This window comes from Lissotriton helveticus, chromosome 7 (assembly GCF_964261635.1).
Source record: "Lissotriton helveticus chromosome 7, aLisHel1.1, whole genome shotgun sequence".
Classification (NCBI taxonomy): Eukaryota; Metazoa; Chordata; class Amphibia; order Caudata; family Salamandridae; genus Lissotriton; species Lissotriton helveticus.
In genome coordinates, this window is record NC_136068.1 from 549,276,403 (window position 1) to 549,295,821 (window position 19,419).

General features: G+C 42.6%; 1 protein-coding gene across 1 annotated transcript in view; it reads left to right on the forward strand.

Moving 5' to 3' along the window:
* Nucleotides 1–1,697: 1,697 nt before the first annotated feature.
* Nucleotides 1,698–19,419, forward strand: part of LOC144769168 (extracellular calcium-sensing receptor-like) — a 313,553-nt gene continuing 295,831 nt past the window's right edge. The window contains exons 1-3 of the mRNA XM_078653182.1: nucleotides 1,698–1,811; nucleotides 3,790–3,882; nucleotides 6,987–7,112. Of these exons, the coding sequence (XP_078509308.1) occupies nucleotides 1,698–1,811; nucleotides 3,790–3,882; nucleotides 6,987–7,112 (333 nt within the window). The remainder of the gene's footprint in view (nucleotides 1,812–3,789; nucleotides 3,883–6,986; nucleotides 7,113–19,419) is intronic.

Sequence of the window (19,419 nt, forward strand, 5' to 3'; positions counted from 1 at the left end):
TTCCTCTGCAATGTATGGGACATTCCATCGCATGTCTATGTTGTATAACATGCAGCATGCCATGGAGATTTTGCAAACCTTATCGGGTGATTAGAGGAGGGTTCCAGCAGTTTTATCCAGACTTTGAAATCTGGTATTTAGGAGCCCAAAAGCCCACTCCTCTGTCCTCTGTGTTCTTCCATGGGCCTCATTAAAGCAGACTTCCCCTGGTGTTGTTAAATTCCTCAACGCTGCTAACAACCATGGCCAGTTAGGATAAGCTGAGTCCCCTATATGAATTGAAAAAAATAAAAGGCAACATTTTATGTAGTATTTTTTATCATTAAACTTGAAATTAACAAAATAAATGTATAGGCAATTGTACATACCAACAAGCCAGGCCCTCTCGGGTCCAAGTTGTGATATTTGCAGGGGTATGGTGCTGTTCCATAGTACAAAGGAATCATGTGTTGATCCTGGAAAGTGTGCACAAATATGATGTACAAATCTCGTAAGCACACAACTTGCACATTGATTAATGGAAGATTTTCTGATTGCAGTATTCTTTATTCTCTGCACTGTGGTAGCACCAAGGGAAAATGCATACCATCAATTGTTGCAACCACATGTGGTAGGTGACGCTAAGCATAAATATCTCTATTCAGATAAAATAAATCCTTATTTTGCTGAAACAGTTTGAAGCTGTTGACGTTTCTCAACTTTGAAGAAGAACATTTTGTAACACAGCACTGAAGTGGGTTGTGACATTCCACCAGATACTGCAACAGTGTACTGGAATGTTCCCATTGCCACAAAAAGGAGTACTGCCATTAATTTCACTATTGGTGTTTTTGCTGTGGGATTCCTTTTGCGAGGCAGAATATCTGGCTCCAGCTGATGAGATAAATCAATAATAGTTCATTGGAATTTTTTGATTAAGTCCCGTTCCTCCATGTGGGAAAGGTCTGGAAATGGTCTCAGAGCTTGAGGCTATCGTAGCCTCACTCTCCCGGGGTACATATGTCTGCAATTAAAAATACAAACATATGTTCGCATATTTTGCTAACGTATTTTTTAAATAAAACACACATTTCAATTAGTTTTTTAAATATATTTTTTACATAATTGAACACTTCATTAATTCATTTTCTATTTAAATTTTGTTTATGTCTAGTACTTGGTAAAAATAAATGTTTAAATAATCCATTTCAAATGTATTATTTACATATTACATTTTTTTTTCAAACATTGTGTCAACTGAACTCTATACAAAACCATGCAACTATCCCATTCAACCACAGTAACACACTGCATTATATTCTTTTTGTCAAAACAAATGAATAGCATTAGTCTTTTGTATATGTAAACAAACTATATATTATTTCCAGTGGTGATGACACATTTAACATTCACAAAAACACTATTTCACAATCTAAAATGGCAAACGCCTGAAATCGCTGTCAGGACCTTTCCAATGAGATGGAAGTCAGCAGAAGTTGACCGCATAGTGGGTGTGAAACTGTATTACAGACACAGCAATAGGCTAACATGTGTGAAAACATAGTACAAAAGCTAATAGATGTGTCCATCTCTGATGGCAATCTCGCATGTCGTGTAAAAGTACGCAGTGTTTTCAGAAAAGCTCACTTGCCTCCTAACAGTGCAACCAATAACACCTACTCAACTTCTACTGCTGTTTCTGACCTGTGGGAGCCACAATGCCAGGAAAAGCTGTAGACGGGGAGCCAAACTTCTCACCACAGGAGCTAGAGTTGCAGGCTACTGAGGTCCTGTCCCTGTACAACCAGCTGTTTGGCTCACTAGTGGAACAGGTAAATGGTTAAAATTAAAATGTAATTCTTTCTAACTTTTTATTAATTAAACCACAGGTTGTAATGTCAATTTTAGTTCCTGAGTGAAGTGTAGTGATTGAAGTAAAGTTTGTGTTTTTTTATTACATATAAACATTATGGTGTGCATTTGTAAACACATCTCAATTCTACAACACCACAACATTAGTATCTGTTGTGTGTTTGACGTCGTATTTCCTTTTGGTGTGTGTGTGTGTATACTACGCTGTTGAAACTTTAAAAAAAGGCTTGTGATTGATTTCTCCAAATTGTGTTCTATCAATACAAACAAACAAAAAGTCACAAACCTTTTTTCTTAATTTTTTGTATCCACAGGTCAACTTCCACCAAAAGAAGGACATCTGGAAGGTCATCACCAAAAGAGTGAAGACCCTGGGGGTCTAAAAGCGGTGCAGTATTCACTGCCATAAGCAATGGGAGGACCTATGACACTGGGCCAAGAATCAGCAGAATTCCAGCTCAGTCACTCCTCCCAACATGACCGCCCCTAATGGATTGCATACTTACGGTGGCCAATCCTCAGCTTGATGGGCAGTTTAGAGCCTGACAGCAGCATCAAGAGAGCCAGTTTTATTTTGCTTTTTATTTTAAAGAAAAATTGTAACTGCAACAAAATATGGCATCAACATAAAGGTTGACACATGTCCAGCTCATAAGAAGAGTTCTTGACGGTGTAAGGTGTGCACATGGTGTATGGTGATGTGTTTTGTATATAATGTTGTGGAAAATGATACCAATATATTTCTTATCACTACCAAAGGACTGTTGTGAGCAGACCATTGCCTGCCTAAGATAATTTTACACATGAGTCTGTTTGATGTTCTAATGGGCTGTTGTATCAAAAATGCCTAATTTTTAATTGTGTCAGGTGTGAAGACCCATCACAATTTTGAAGGATGTTAAGTTAGCCCTGTTGTAGGAGGCATAGCATAAAATGCACTTTTGATACAGAGGATGGTTCAAACATCACAATTGTGTGTCGGTATTATAAAGAAACAATAGTGAACATGTGAGCCAAAATGACTAGAAACGTAAGATTAAATGGCTACCTTTTTGTTTAAAAACATATTGCAAATATGTTTTCAATAAAAAATAAAATGTTATTTTTGTTACAAGTGACAGATTTGCATGAGTCTTACTCCTTCACAAAGCAATCCAGTCTGTTTTTCAAACAAATTGAATCTGATAGGCATACATTTTTGAAAAAAGAGACTGGAATGTGGACACATATGTGAAACAGTAACACATATCCAAACACAATATTTTGACGTCCTTTGTTATGTCCAGATGATAAATCAATAAAGAACAAAAATAGATTACTTAAAGATACTTTTGAAGGTTGAATGCTCCGTCACATAAATGTTAAAGTAGCCCCTTTGGAAAACTCAATATCAGGCACAATCAAATAACTCATTAGGACATTTTAGAAATGCATCAAGGTTTAATCTTTTTAATATTGTGATTTGCATTTTTGTATTGAAAAAATATATATGAATCAGTGAATTTGAAATTTACTGTAATGTTGTACCAATTTTGCCTAAAATGAAAGCCAGAATATTTTTAACTTTTTTTCACTATGGTAAAACAAAATAAAAATAACGTAAGATATTTTAGAGTAAACCTGAAAATGATTTAGCAAACTTTTGTGACATAAGTTTACTGGTCAAAACAATACATCAGAATCATTTACAGGTGTTAAACAGTACCTTGAGAGGATTGAAAATGGTTAAGAGAATTGATGAAAAATACAATATGTGCAATAATGGGAAAGAACAAAACTTCCTACATGCAGGAGATAATGATAAATATAAATCAAAGTTTAAAACCTTGAAGCTTGTGAAATTTGAAAAGTTGGAAAATGCTTTCAGAAAATAATTCATGACAAGTTATATTTACACAGATGCAGTAAAATTCTTGTATATGTCTACCTCATCTTCAGGAGCAGGTGAAGGGGAAGTTGCCCAAAAAGGCGGGAAAGCAGCTGGCCACTGTGTTTTGGGTGGTGAAACATCTGACACTGATGGATACAGTGGCAAGTAGGGTGAAGGGATTGGAACAGAGGACACCAGCTCGCATTAATCTTTGGAGGTCTCAACAAGTGCCTAGTCCCTAGTGGTGATGGATCCTACAGGAAGTGGACCAAATTCATCTTAGTCTATCAACCAGATACCCATCTACACCCTCCTTCTTGCTCCCCCTCCCAGTTGGCCAAACCCTGCCCCTAAAAGAGCTGGGTCTCCTTTGCCACAGGCACCTCAACCCCTGCCCCCATCACCCTGGCTGTGCTGAGTGAAGAGGCTATTGACCTTTTATGCAGCATCTCTGTAGGCCAGATAGTGAATGGCATCCAGGGCCTTAGCTGCCAAATGCAAAAAATGGTTGCATTTCTGGATGCCATTCACAGTTCAAAGCCTGGCATGCAGAGATCACTTGCAAGAAATAGCCTCCTCACTCACCCCAGCCACCCATCCAGCCCATCGTCCTCAAGCATTTGAATATGTAGAATCAAAGAGGGTAAATCTATAGGGCGATCCTTTGAAAGGTTCAACCTTGAACAACCTCCAGCCAACACTTAGGGTTTACCTACTCAACTGAGGAGGATTTGCCCATAACACCACAGACATCTCATGTAAGTAGGGGAGTTGCGGTCTTTGGGTGTACAAAATTACACCACTCAATCAATCCATTAAATAAGAACCCAAGCGAGATTGTTGGCGGCACCAGGTCGTATGGCTTATCCTTTCCCAAGTACAACTGTGTGTTTGTTGGACAACTTAACCATCATAACTGTGCAAGACTGATTCTATGCATACCATCAGGATATGTTGGCGAATGTCCTCTTAGCTCCCAGTGCACCATCTGTACCCCTAACCTCACAGGGAAACAGAATGGAGGTGCAATCTCAGAACATGACAACCCTGACTCCTCAAGGAAATCATGGTAACAAATGTAGAATCCTTTCGCGTATTAACTTATACATACTAAAAGAGATATACAAGCAATGCACAGTAAAGCATTTCAACATTTATTGAAGCATTGTGATTCTAGAGTAAAATACTTGTGCTGCACTAATCAATAGAAGGAAACAGAATAAAGTGTTTATCATTTTGAGAATGGTGAAAAAGATAAACAGTTACACCATTTTGCTTATTACAGAGAATATATGCTTGCATACAAGTACTGTAATATATTGTACTCTTGCCTAGTGCATCCTATCATGTCTAGGGTGTGTAAATCTACCAAATCCCTGTAGGGTGATCTAACTCCCTGTTAACTGTGGGTTAGTGTCATCAAGCTGCCCGTGTTGATGATGAGCTGGACAGCATCCCTCACATGAGGTAAACAGGAATCAGCTGAACTGTAATTCCTGCACGGATCAACCTCTCAATGCCAGAAAAATGCTCCTCTGTCTAAACAAAGGCTTGGTGTCTATATATAAAATAACATCATCCATGTTACCGTGTGGAAGCCACGACCAGGCCGCTTTTGTTTACTCTATTGTGATAGGTCTGTCGCTAAGCAGCCAAAACAAATAACGTCTTGCGTGATGAATTTAGCCCTTGTACAGAATGTTCAAGGTGTTCTGATAGAGTGCCTGCGAAGTGATAGTGTAAGCAAAACTGAGTTCGTAGAACATTATCCTGTCTGTGCACACAAATAAATGTGTGTCAAATGTCATCCAGTTCAGAGAGAGAAGGCAACTTAAGAATATGAGCATGTAAGATGCAGGCCTGGGCGGAATTTGCGGAGGGCTGCTACATGGAACTCCACGGAGTAAAAAGAAATTCTCTGCCATGCTACGTGGAGTTACGCTAGTGGGTGGAGTTTGCCAGTGCTCTGGTTTGCATAGCAATGAGAGTGCGGAGTGTGTCCTCGCGTTCTAAATAGCTTGCAAACGGCACCATGGAATCCACATGGGCACGGCCATCTTGTGTTTCTGCTCTCTTTTATGTTGCTGGGTCTAATCTTAATATCTCTTTAATGTATCTAATCCGCCTCATTTAAAACTTTTTTACCTCTCATTTCTATATTTTATATTTGTGTGTGTTTTTTATGTTTTTGGGAAATCTTTCTGTGTTTTTCGTGAATTTTATATTTTGTTTATTATTTCCCCTTACTTCCTAATTTCTTCTTTCCTTCCCCTTCCTTTTCCTTCTTTTCTTCTACCCCACTCAGCACCTTAACAGAGGGGCAGTTTCTTTGCAGGCAGGCCCACCACCCAGGTGTGCAGCCCCCGGTGATCTTTGTAGAGGAGAAGGTGGCAACACTTGTTTTTTTTGCGCAGGCCCACCTCCCCTCTATGCTGGCAGCAGGCGGCAGGCCCGGTAGTGGATACGCCCTGCGGGAGCACCGGCTGCATTGGGAGTTGGAGCATGTGGCGCACCAGCCAGGATCGGCGCATCACCCAGCAGCTGACGTACCACTGGGAGGACATTTAGGACCGCAGAAAAGACCTGCTCTACCTGCAAGGTGTCGAGATTCCGGGGCTCGTGAGTATATGACTTATTTGTTGTGTTTGTGTTCTACAATGGTAAAAAATAAATTCCAAATAGCATGCTGCTTACACTAAGAAGTAAGTTATGTTTAGTTTATCCTGGTATATTATTGTGTCATCCAGTTTCTAGTTTTTGATATGCAGGTGCTCCGCGCTACTCAATCATACTCTTCATTGGCACTGGCTTTGGCTGATTAATTAAGAAGCCTTTGCAGACTGTTCTCTTGTCACTATAGTGAATCAATGAGTAGCGCATTCTCTCTGTGACTTTTGTTTCTGTAGGTAGTAGAGTTCCAAGTTATTTATTTCACAGTGATGTGTAGTATGCATCTATGCATTGTAAAAAAAGGAGACCGAGTTGGTCCATCAAGGGGGTTGAGAAATAGGAATAGAATCAAAGATCATTCACTGCAATGATTTGGTTCCAAAGTAGTTTTTGTTAAGGAAATTTGGAATAGGGATTTCAGGATTAGTATGGGTAACTCAACGAGAGTCGAAACTAGCAGCAGTACTATAGATGATCTGTTTTAGTGAAGTACAACATGACCGCATTTGCTTGTTATAAAAAAATTGTGCCGATTATAAAATGAATCACTAATCTATTTTTTTTATCTTCTTAATTTCTTTCTTCAACACCCAAGGACAAGAAGAAGGACATTGCTGAAGATACGGTGGAAGTTTGTCAGCTGGCGCGGACCACATACGCCTCTGCTGAGGGCTCTGCTGATCCCAGTAAGTCCTTTTATGATTGTTACGGAATTCTTAGGGTAGGATCTTGAGATATTGGAATGTTGGTGCTGTCTATCATAAATATTCAGATAGCAATCCCAAGTAAGTTGGTATTATAAATAAAATTCACCATGCATGTTTGTTGCGAAGGCTTTCCTTTTCCTTTTCCTGCTCATGCTCTAACACAGTTGAGTTCACAACCCCCCTATGTAGTGTGCTGCTATCTCGTTCATTTATAGTTACAGTATATAAGCAGTTTTCATTAATATTTCAGCATGGCTGGAAAAAAAGTATGAGATCCCACTCCCATTGCATTTGCCAACGAATGCCACGTGTCTTTCATTGACTATTATTCCACCCCTGACTTGTCTGACTCTGTGAATCAACTAATCAAATGCCCAGAGAGATATTTAGAAGATGCTACAATGCTAACTGAATGTACTGCTGTATTGCAGTTGTATTTGGAGTTGCGTATCTAGCCTCTAAATTATTTGTAATGTTTTATACTAGCCACACAGAACATTGGTGATGCTGGCTCCAGTGCCACTGCAGGAGTACATGGGTCAGTTGGAGTGGGAGAAACAGGAGTAGGGACAGGCACTGGTAAGTCACATAATTTCTTGAAACTACTATGCTCACTAGCTACTGCTAGGGCCTCGTCATCAACATATGGCCGTGAAGTGAACACCCCCCAGCTATAACGAATCAAAGGGAGAGGCAGGGAGAATAAAGAACACTCTCTTAGTCCCCGGTTATTATGTATAAACAAAATAAGAGAGGTTAATTGTGTCTCAACAGCCACAGAGAACGAGCTATGTAAAGGAAGAGTTTCAACACCCAATTTGAGTGGATAGGAAGGCCCTCACACACCGACCTAGTCAGTGTCATGCTTCATCATTGGGCCCCACCGCAGAGGCCGAATGCCTCTTTGGTGTGCTACGACGCCAGAAGACTGCGGAGCTGGTTGTGTGAATAGGCGTGTAGTGAGGAATATAGATAAAAGTGTCTAAAGAGTATCTCCAAAAACTTTTATTAGTGGATCCCTAAGACACGATTAAAAAGGGTCCTATGTGTCTGAATTTACAGCCAAAGGTAATGGTTTGGTTTAATACAGAAATTAAATTAGATCAGTCAACATATTTCAGCCTTTAAAGTGGTGTTAATTTACCTAGGCATTCATCAGGACTAGTGTGAACCCCGGTGATATGGACTCTCTAATCGTCCACCCTAACCTGGGGGCGTGAAAGTGAAAAGGTTAAAAAGTGAAAAAGTGCAAAAGAAAAGGAAGGAAGAGCTGCTTGCTCATTTCAAAAACTCCTGAATTAGGAGTATTTCTGCACTTTAGTTTATGGCGCTAGCTGCACCATGGGCCTCGGGAGGGGGGTAGGAGCGTACCTGGCACATCGCCCTCAACGCTCCCCACCCGCTTCGGCACCTAGCTTCTCCTCTTAACCGCATCCCCCAGCTGTACCAGCCACAGCTGTGGTTGAGTTAACAATATGGTCTCTAACGGAAGGTTAAAAGAAAGGAAATGGTATATGAGTGAAATTGTGGTTTGGTGAAAGGATGCGTGTGTCGGTAAAGGGATGGATAGGCGAAAGGATGGTTTGGAAAAAGGATTTGGCTATTGAATGGATGGATAACGGATTGGACATTTTTCTGAAAGACTGGATGAAAGAGAAAGTAAAGCTTAATCATGGTGGCTATGGGTGAATTAGAATGAAAGGATGAATGAATATGTGTATTGTTTGGATGAATAAGCAAGGCAGTTCTTCTCAAGAGGAGCATGCTGATCACCTACTTTGCTTTCTTGGTTTATGTAGGGCTATCATTCAAAGCTATGGTTCTAAGTAAGGGGTATTTTTTATTCTTTCTTCTGCTTCCTTGACTCGCTGTATTTGTTAAGTGAGCCATATGTATCCCACCCATTATTCATCATCCTTGCTCCTCCCAATGGAATTTTTAACCCTATGACCAAAGTACAGTATCGGCCAATTCATGACTGCAGTGTTGGCTGTGTAATGTGTGTCTGCTTCAGTTAATGCAGCATTTACAATGTTTTCAATGAATTGAAAACCGAACACACAAGGTGTGTTATTTCCCTACGCCGACTCCATCACCTCTTAGTACTTCACTTCTTTATTTTTTCTATGTTCTTCTGCCCCGGCCTACCAGATTGGAAAATCCATTCTTAGCATGTGCCATATTTAATTCTATAACCATGTGAAGTAAAGTGATTCCAGAATATATTTCATGGTTTCCCATAACAGATTTATTAAAACTTGTTCAGATTTTCCCCTTTCAAATTGTATAGTGACTGAATAAGTCAAAGATGACGAATCAATGATCAGTGTAGTGGCCCCTCTATTCTATATAAAAAAAGCTCTACCCTACCTGTCTAATTCCTCAAACTTACCCCCTGCCATAGAGTAAATCATGTTTCCTTTCCTTGCTTACTGCCCAGTGAATGAATTTGTTGGAAATATGTGGAGGTAGGTGAGGGGACAGAGTAAAGAGGGAGTAAGTACATGATTTGATGTCAAGACATATGGGATACACAGTGCCAAAACTATATTTACAAATTTTGAGGTCACATTTTCACATTATATTTTTTTCCCCAATGCCTACTTTCTCAGACAGTATAATATATTGATATCCGCATTTCATACATGAGGTGTGTGATGTAGTATCTTATTTATTATTCATCTGCCTCTTTGGAGACAGAGTAGAAACAGAAATGCATTCGGCGAAGAGCAGGGCCATTGAATTCAAAAATAGATAATTGTCAACTACAGCTGCAGACAGTAGCAAACAAGCCAACAGGCTGGCTGGCAATGAGCATGGCTTCATTATTTTAGCATAACACACAACTTATACTTCATATAGTGCATAATGTCGAACCCATTAATGAGAGGTAATTTATTTTTTAACTGAAAGTGTCTGACTCTTTATAGTTACTTGAAAAGCCTTTAGAAGACAAAATTAATCAAAGTACTGTTTTTTTAAACAGTGATGTTATTTTACCTAGTTTTTATGCAAGCAAGGCATGTGTGGGCATAACATAAAATTAGCCCTGTGGCTGCCCTAATCATAATCACATCAAATTCCAGTGGAAGTAGGGGATTAGCAATGTACTGCTACTGTGCCACCTAGTAATTTAAAACAATTGTTTGCACAGAGCATTAGGTGTAATTTGTCTTTTTTGTATTTATCAATATAGCCGCTCCTGCTGGTCCAGCCGGACCACCCACCACACAGGAGATAGCACCCCATTTGTAGGGGCAGAGACTGGAGCATATCTAACTAGAATACCGGTGGCTGGTGGCCCTGGAAGAGGAGGAAGAGGAAATAAGTGTCTTTCTGCCCGCCCGCAGTGCAGCCGGTCCCCCTCAGCCTCCAGCCTCCCAGCCATACCATCACCGGCGCCACCACCAGTCAAATGCTGCCAACCCCTACCATACTGGCAACAGGCCCTTGCTGCGCCGTATCCTGCAGCGGATGAACACCATTGAGGTCCCGCTCACCACAATGGAGCAGAGCCTCGACCAGCTCTGTATCAATATCCATAATCCCCTCTTCCAGCCTTTTTTAAAAAAAATTAGTTTTGGTGGGAAGGACTTGTCTTTTGTTGAGCCAGGGTAGAGAGGTGTGGAGGGAGGTGCGACTGGAGTGACTTTTTCCTTGGACATTTGGTGTTTTGCGTCAGTTTTGTTTGGGGATAGGGTGGGCATGTTGTTTGGGTGAAGAGGGAGGGTTTCTTTGTAAATAAATAAAGGGGTAACAATTTTATTCAATGTAAAATTATGCCTGAATTAGTTAATTGTACTTTTATTTGCACTGCTACCTTCAGCTGGTTTTACTCCGCCTGTTTATGTGCTTGTAACTTAAGAGAGAGTGTAGTGCTTAGTTATAGAGTTATTCTTCTCCGACTATCTTAACCATTAGGAGGGATGCTGTCAAGATTACCTATATTGTCTATAACAACATAGAAAAACAACAGTAGCAGTTAGTTTCTTACTTACTAAATTAACTTTCATCCATACTAGTTATTGTACCTGAATATGGATGAAGCAATAACAAGGAAGGCATCACAACTTCACAAGCGAGCTCCCACTTCTGTTTCCACCCAGGTGAGCTCCAACTGTAGGATTAATCTGAATGATTGATTATCCATCATAGGCAACTAAATGTAAATAGAAAGACAGAGTTAGTGGGTTATATATTTATCAAAGATTTACAAAGAATTGACACCACACGATGAAACAACAAGAATGACAGTGCTTAAATACACAAAATAGCAATACTGGTAAGTTTTGGCTAATGTGGAGCTAGTAGTATTATTTGTGAAATCCTCACGTTATTAAAAATGGAATCAAAGTATGGAGTAAACATGCTTAGGTTGGGCGTTGACGGTTACGCAACACAAAGCCTAAATGATGATTCTTATGGCTGATGGTCTTCATTCTAAATCTAAAATATGGATCACTTTTCATGCACACATGGGTAACGGGGTCAGTGTGGGCTATTGCTTAGATGATCCTGTATTAAGTTGATGTTGCTTTCACCAAATTTCCCCCACCAAGTTTGCTATCCATTAATAGTGTAAATTAAGCCGCACCTCAATAATCACACAGGTCCAGGGAAGAGGTTTAGGGTTTGATGAATGGATGGGAAAGGAGATTTGGGGAAAGGTTTGACAAAGACAAAAACTACAACACAAGGACAACATTCAGCAGGGCAACGAGTGCCAGCACATCATTTGCCATTAATCTGTTGTTACAAGGAAACAAAGGAATGAGTATGACAGAGTACAGATAAATGCATTGCAAACAGTCCTTCTACTCTTTAGACCCAAGTTATCAGATATCTAAATGTTCTGTCTTCTAGGTTGGGGAGTGAGCCCACCCACCCACTTCTATTAATATGATTGTTAAAAGAAAAATTATACTGTGCAAAATTAGGTGGTGCATCTGTATTCTCCTCAGGTATGTCACTTTATGTTGCCTGTCTGGACTGGTCCGGTAGGTAAGCAGGAGTGTTGTTGAGCTTAGTCAGCTTTTGCATTTCGTTCATGCAGAAGACTAGAAGAAGGCCTGTGGATTGTAAAAGAGAAACTGTATTTTAGAGTCAAGGAGAAGGACAGAAGGAACCAAGCTTCATGAGGAGCGTATCGAGAAGACTCCGAGGTGGAGCAAAAAAAACAAGAGAGAGACTCAGAGTTTCATTTTTGCCACAAGTCCAACACACACACACGCACACACAAACACAGGTTGTTTGACACAAACGCACCTCTCTATTCCATATAGCTGAGTACCCGGCCTCAAACTCTTGGTTTACCTTTGAACTGAAGTTGATAACTTCTTGCTTCTAGCTATTGATGTGGTAGTCTTGCAGCTCCCACCCTGACTTCTTTCATGATCCTCCTCCTGACTCTGAGTAATGCAGAATTTTTCATAGGTTTTTGTATTCTAACTAAAGTGACTGTTGTGGTCTCTGAAGAAACAGAAAAAAGAGAGGACCCTACAATTGAAAGGGCCAATCACCTCTGAGGAAAAAAATGATTGTCCATTACCCCAAACATTGCACATCAATAATCATCTCAAGGGATTTCCTATATTATAGTTCAACACACCCTCCTTCACTGTCAGCCTCCACATTAATCATCACGTACAGTCACTTGCTCATCTGATCACTTATAGGTGCAATGGTTACTTGTTTAAATCCAAGCATGGTGGTAGGTACACTATCTCCCCTTTAATGCAAGCAGCAGATTGGAATTTGGCATTCTTGATAATCAAATGATTGTCTGGGGCAGCCATCCTAGATGATGAGATAAAGGTCAGGAACATAGGAGTGGACCGTACAGGTTTATTAATTTTTGCTAAGTAAGTTTCTGAAGGCCAATGACCTCCACGGAAAAAATTATCACACATCACTCAGACCCCAAACATTGAAAATCAATCATCTCATGCAAGTTCCCACATTACAGTTCAACACCTTCTCTCACTGTCTGCCACCACATGAATCAGAACTCATCATAATCACTTACACAGTCACTCACCATTGCAATAGTTGAAGTTACTTCTTCCATTCTAAGCACCAATAGTTTATCGCATAAGGTATTAACTCATCTTGGATTTAGGCAACACTAAAAGATAACAAATGATCTTCTGTGGAAGACCTTCTAGTGCTAAGTGTTGCAAAAAGGGATAGGCAATAGGCAATTGAAGGAGGCAAGCATTGTCCCATGGTCATGAAGGAATTGTGTGGGCTTCTTCAAAACACACTCGTCCAACCACAATCCAGCAATATATGTGACTAATAAAAAAGGCGGGGCGGCATAAATCTGACACAAAAATAATAATGTTCCTCTAGCTACATTTTTTTGTTTCTTTGTGAAAATAGAACTAAGCTCAATGAGAAAAAATTAAAAAGTTCCATTGGGGCATTGCCATACTTAGTCCGGGAAGTAGAGTACATGTTCAAACTCAGGTGCTTCACCCAGAAATTAGTCAGCTAACATGTTTGATTCAATGTCGGACCAACCACCCTCCTCCTCTTCGTGTGCTGCTGAATCAGGAATGGTGTAATTGGGTGGTATAAAATGTTGGTTCATTTTAATCATAGTCAATCTCTCCATGTTTTGAGGCAAGAGATTGGTTATTCTCACTGTAACAACCGCACCAACTGCACTGAACACACTTTCAGCAGACACACTGGCGACAGGACAAGCCAGGAACTTTATTGGCAGCCTGCCGAGCTCTGGCCATTGGTGCATCACCCCATCATAGATTTTGATTCACGTAGACCTCTTTTGGAAAATCCAGATACTCCTGGAACATCCTGTGGATGGTCATTAGTGCTGCCACTTGCTCAACCTGTTTTGACATTGCCTCTGCACTGGGCTTGGACCCTGTCAATTGAAACCAACACAATGCGGGGGTTGGATCCTGTCCTTCTGTTGTTGTGGTTGCCGGTGTTCTGGTTGATGATGTTGGCTGCTCTGAGACAAAACTGCCCTTTCTGAAAGTTGAAGGCGGCACCCCAGAACTGCCGTGTGGGACTCAAAGTTCCAACCATTCTTCTTCTAAGTCTCCAACTTGCTCTACAATCCACCTCTTGTATTTTAAAATATCCCCTTTAGAAAAAGGAATGACAGTGGGGAAATATTTTTGTACCGTGTATCAAGAAGTGTGGCACAGATATACGCTTCGGACTTGATGCAGCCTTGTATTACAAGCCAAATGAAGGATTAAGGTCTCAACCAAGGCATGCGCTTCAGTATTTTCACTCATGTTTGCGGGGGCTAACCTTTCAGACACCTTCTTAACCTGGTCCTGCAGGAGATGCATTAATGGGATAGTTTGGCCCATTGTACTGTCCTCCTTGCTAACTTCATGTGTGAAAACTTTGAAAGGTAGAATCATCTGTGTAAGGCTTTTGACCAGGCCCTTTTTGTCTGCATCCATGGTCACAGCTTCCCCAACTGCAGCCCATCCTCTTTGAATGACATAGTCATTGGTCTGTTTGTGCTGCTCAAACAGACGTTGCAACATGTAAAAGGTTGAGTTCCAATATGTTGGCAATTGCTGTATCAGGGCTTCGAATGATGCTCTATTATTACGCTGTATAATCGACAACTGTTTCCGAGCTTTAAAAGAATGGCTGAAATGAATGCTGATTCTTCTGCAGGTGGTCAGTATATTGCTGACAACGTCTTCTTTCTTGCACCAACAGGTTGATAGAATGGGCCAAACATAGGACCCTGAAATAGCCTCCATCTGAAATGGCCTTGCCCATGTTACTGCCATTGCCCGCTGCAGCAAATCCAATTCTGAGACCTCTGGGTCGCAGCCATTCATACACCTTGCTGTTAAATTCCTCCAAGGTGTTTACTGTTGTATGTGATTTCTCCATTGCGAACATGGCCACTGTTGCACGCAGCTGAACGCTCTCAAAACTTTCTTCAGGGCTAAGATCTGAAGATATCTTTTGCTTTACACCCACAAAAGAGATCCAATGTGCAGTGATGCACATGTAATCACTCACCTGGCAACTGGTTTACATGTTTGTTGTCGGGTGGATGGTGTGAACAACACTGTGCTGCAAAGATTGTCCAACCAACTGCAGCACATCCTAATGCAGTGCTGGAACAGAAACTCTGGAAAAATAGGTCCTTCTTGGTACCTTCCATTTTGGGCAGATAGCTGCCAGAAATTCTAGGAATCCCACTCCTCCTACAAAAGAAAAAGGGAGGAGGTCCAGCGCTAACATTTTTGCCAGCTCCCCATTGTACAACCAGGCAGTTGGGTGATTCTGCTCATAGGGCCCCTCCTGTCTAAACATGCCTGCAATAGTTGCCTGGATTGTCTTCTTTTCTTGGCTGACTGACACAGGCATCTTTCGAGAAGTAGATGGTAGTGGTAGACTCAATGTGCATAGTGGTGGGGCAGTCCTTGTATGCCGTGGTGTCTCCATCTCACTCTGAATCTTGTGCCGTTGTGAAGTCACAGAGATGGGTAGATCTGCTGGTGCACTGCTGGGGACAGGGCTGCTTTGCATGAAGATATCATGTTGTTCTTCCTCATTGCCGCCTTCTGCAATTATTGGGCTTATAGCTGTTGTTTCCCGGCTCTCTTCACTACCACGACCACGTTCAGCAATTTTTTTAAGGTGCTCCTCCCACTTCATGGTGTGGTGCTTTTTTAAATGGGTCATCTGGCCTCCAGTACCATAATCGATTACCTAGATGGACATTTGTGTGCCAAATGGTGTATACAGCAATGTGCTCCCCCTCTTTGGTACCTGTAAAAAAGTCCCAAACTGGAAAGGAGTACTTTTTATTGGGCTACTGCCAATGCCTAAAGATGAACTGGAGGTAGGTGGGTATATGGTCGATTGCGTCTGTGCTTCTCCTGAGGCAGGGTTTGGTGCATATCTCAGCTGGGGCTTTGCAAATATGAGAGCTGGTGGCAGTGTTACCTGTGCCACATACCTCAGAGCAGATTGAATAGCAACGTCAGACTCCTGTGTCACCTTCCACCATAACTACCTCATCGTTGTTATCCTCCTCCTCATCCCCTTCCATAAGTCTTTCAGGAAATTTTCTTTTCCCTTGCCTCTCCTATTGTCTCCTGGACTCTGTCGGGGTCCACTCCATGTTCCTATTATCATCATCAGAAGTGGTGCTTGGAGAAGATTGTACAGTATTATCCTTCCATTTCCATGCTGGAGATCTGGGAGCCAATTATTCAAAAAGACCAGGGTCAACTTCTTGCTCGGAAGGAAGCTGTACCTCCTTTTCTGCTCCAATATCAGGCAAACGTACTATTGGTGGCTGCTGTCCACTTTACTTTGTTTCCTGAAATGATTGTGTACTACTTTGGGAAAGGGACAAATCCAATTCAACATCACTACTCTTTGGCGTTGAGATGATTGCACTGGCTGCCTCACTGACAGACATGGTCATGGGCTTAGGTTGGGGTGGTGGTGCTGTTGATGCAGGAGTGCTGCTGTCAGTTTGCTCACCAGAGGCCAGTGCGGCAGGCACACGTTCTGATCAGCATGTCAGTGGTGGAAATACTTTCCTTCTTCTCCTCCATACTGGCCACTTTCCTGGCAGCACCTTAATTTGAGGCCATCTTAATTCTGTCAGTTTGCAGTGGCACTTAGCTTCACAAGTGGAAGAGATGCATGTTTGAGTTTAAAAATATTTCTAAAGCGCGCGTACACCTGGCGGTTTCATGGCGCTATAAAGTACTGGACCCAGAAGGGCAGGAAGGACAGGGGAAAATAGAGAGAAGCAGTTATGAAGAGAAGGCTTGCGTGAAGAGAAAAGTTTTAGAGCCTTACGGAAGAGAGTGTAGTGGGCGCAAGATCTGAGGTGGGCCGGAAGAGAGTTCCAAAATGCAGGGGCAAGTGTTGAAAATTTAGTGGCTCCCCACTTTTTGCGTTTGAAACGAGGGACTATGAGCAGTTGTTGGGCAGATGAGCGTAGCTCCCTGGCAGGGACGTAGGGCTTGATTTCTGAAGAGATAAAAGCTGGGGCTGTGCCAAACCGGGCTTGAAAAGTGATGCAGCCCAGCTTGAACTGGGCTCGTTCTCGGATGGGGAGCCAGTGTAGGGACTTGAGGAGGGGAGTGACGTGATGTGATTTGGCCAAGTTGAAAACCAGGCGAGCCGCCTGGTTTTGGACCAGCTGAAGTCGACGCATGCTATAGGCGGGCATGCCGCAATAGAGGGCATTGCCATAGTCCAGGCGGGAGATAACCATCGCCAGGACAATGAGCTTGAGGGCAGGAAAAGAAAAAAATGAGAGACTTTGCGAATAGTGCGGAGTGAGAGAAAGGAAGAGGACACGGCAGAACTGACTTGGGAGTGAAGGGTGAGTTGGTCATTCAATTTGAACCCGAGAGTTTTTACAGAGGAGGAAGGGGGGGAGGTGGACCGAAGGAAGGGGGCCAAAATAAAGGAGACCAGGGACTGGAGCAACCACCTGTCAGTACCTGCTCCGTTTTATCGGGGTTTAACTTCAGGTGGTTGTAGTTCATCCAGTCCCGGATGAAAATCATAACGGACTGAAAATTGGACATGGACTCAGGGGATGAGGATAAAGAAAATATAAGCTGGAGGTCATCCGCATAATTGTATACAGAGACCTCCAACTGTTGAAGAGCAAAGATGAGGGGGGCAATATACAAATTAAATAAAAGAGGGGAAAGGGAAGAGCCCTGGGGGACCCCGCATTGAACTGCGCAGAAGTCAGCCAAAAAGTCACCCAAGCGCACAGCCTGGGTGCGGTCTCTCAGGAAGGAGGACAGCCAGACCAAGGCCGAGCCTCCAATCCCCGCCGCCTTGACACGGGAAAGTAAGATGGAGTGGTCAACCGTGTCAAAGGCGGTGGAGAGATCGAGGAGGACCAGGGCCTGGGGATGGTTGGTGTCCATACCCTCTCTGAGGTTGTCGAGGACCGATAAGACTACTGACTCTGTGGAGTGTGCCGGGCGGAACCCACCCTGACGGGAAGCTAGTACCCTATTCTCCTCTACATAAGTGCTGAGCGTTCTGGTCACATGGCGCTCCAGTACCTTCGCCAGAAAGGGCAAAAGTGAGATCGGACGATAGTTGACAAGAACCCAGATTTTTTAAGAATGGGCAAGATGATGGCCGATTTGAGGGGTGGAATGACGATGCCCTGTGACAGTGAGCTATTGAGGAAAGTGAGAGGGGGCAGCACGCAGGCTGAGTAGATCTGTTTCAGGATGTGTGCAGGACAAGGGTCTAGAGGGGAACCTGATTTAACAATGGGCAGAAGGGCGAGGAAGGATTCTTCAGTGAGGGGTGGAATGGAGTCGAGGCATGCTACGACTGAGGGACACTGGGGGTCGATAAAAGAAGAAGGGGGGGGGGATGTTTGCTGTAATATTAGAAATGTTGTCTATAAAAAAGGAATTGAGGGAGTCGCATAAGTGCTGGGAAGGAGAGGGTTTAAGAGTAGCCCGATCTGAGTAGGCGAGATCGTGCACAATGGAGAAGATTTCTCTGGGCTGATTTTCGGCAGTTAGAATTTTAGAGGAGAAATAAGCATTCTTGGTCGCCAAGATAGATTTTTTGTACAAGGCCAGGAGGGTGATGTACTGGTTTTTAAGGTTCGGGCAATAGTCTCGCCTCCAGGTCCGTTCCGCGCGGTGGACATTTAGTTTTTGAGCTTTCAGTTCTTCGTTAAACCAACGGTTTTCGTTGTTGGTGCGCCTGAATGACACCCGCCTTAAGGGAGCGACTGAGTCGCAGCCTGATCGAAGCCATGAATTGATGGAGTCGGCTTGCGCAGAAGACGACAGCCCGTGGAGGTCCGGGCTGGATGCGGAGAATGTGGCGGACAGCGAGGCCTCATCCACATGGTTCCAGGACAGCGCCTAGATGTTTTTGGGAAGAGGAGACTTGAGGGCTGTGCAGAGGAGTAGGGAAAATGAGAACAGGAAGTGGTCGGACCAAGTGCAAGGGGAAATAGACAGAGAAGTTACTGGACAATTAAGGGACCAGATCTGATCAAGTTTGTGGCCCTGGATATGGGTAGGGGAGTGAACGAGGGGGATGAAGTTGAGGGAGTGGAGGGTCTCTGAGAACTCTTTCAAAGTAGAACATTCGGCCGGGTCTGACGGCCAAAAGTTAAAGTCACCTAGCACCAAAATGGAGGAGTTATTTACTGCTAGGGGGGCCACCAGGTCTTGGAAGCTAGGAAGAAAGAGTTGAGAAGGTGAGGGGGGCGGTACATAAGAAGACAGGTGAGCGGGGTACTAAACGAAATTGAGCGAGCAACTAAGAAGTCTGATGAGCCGATGGAAG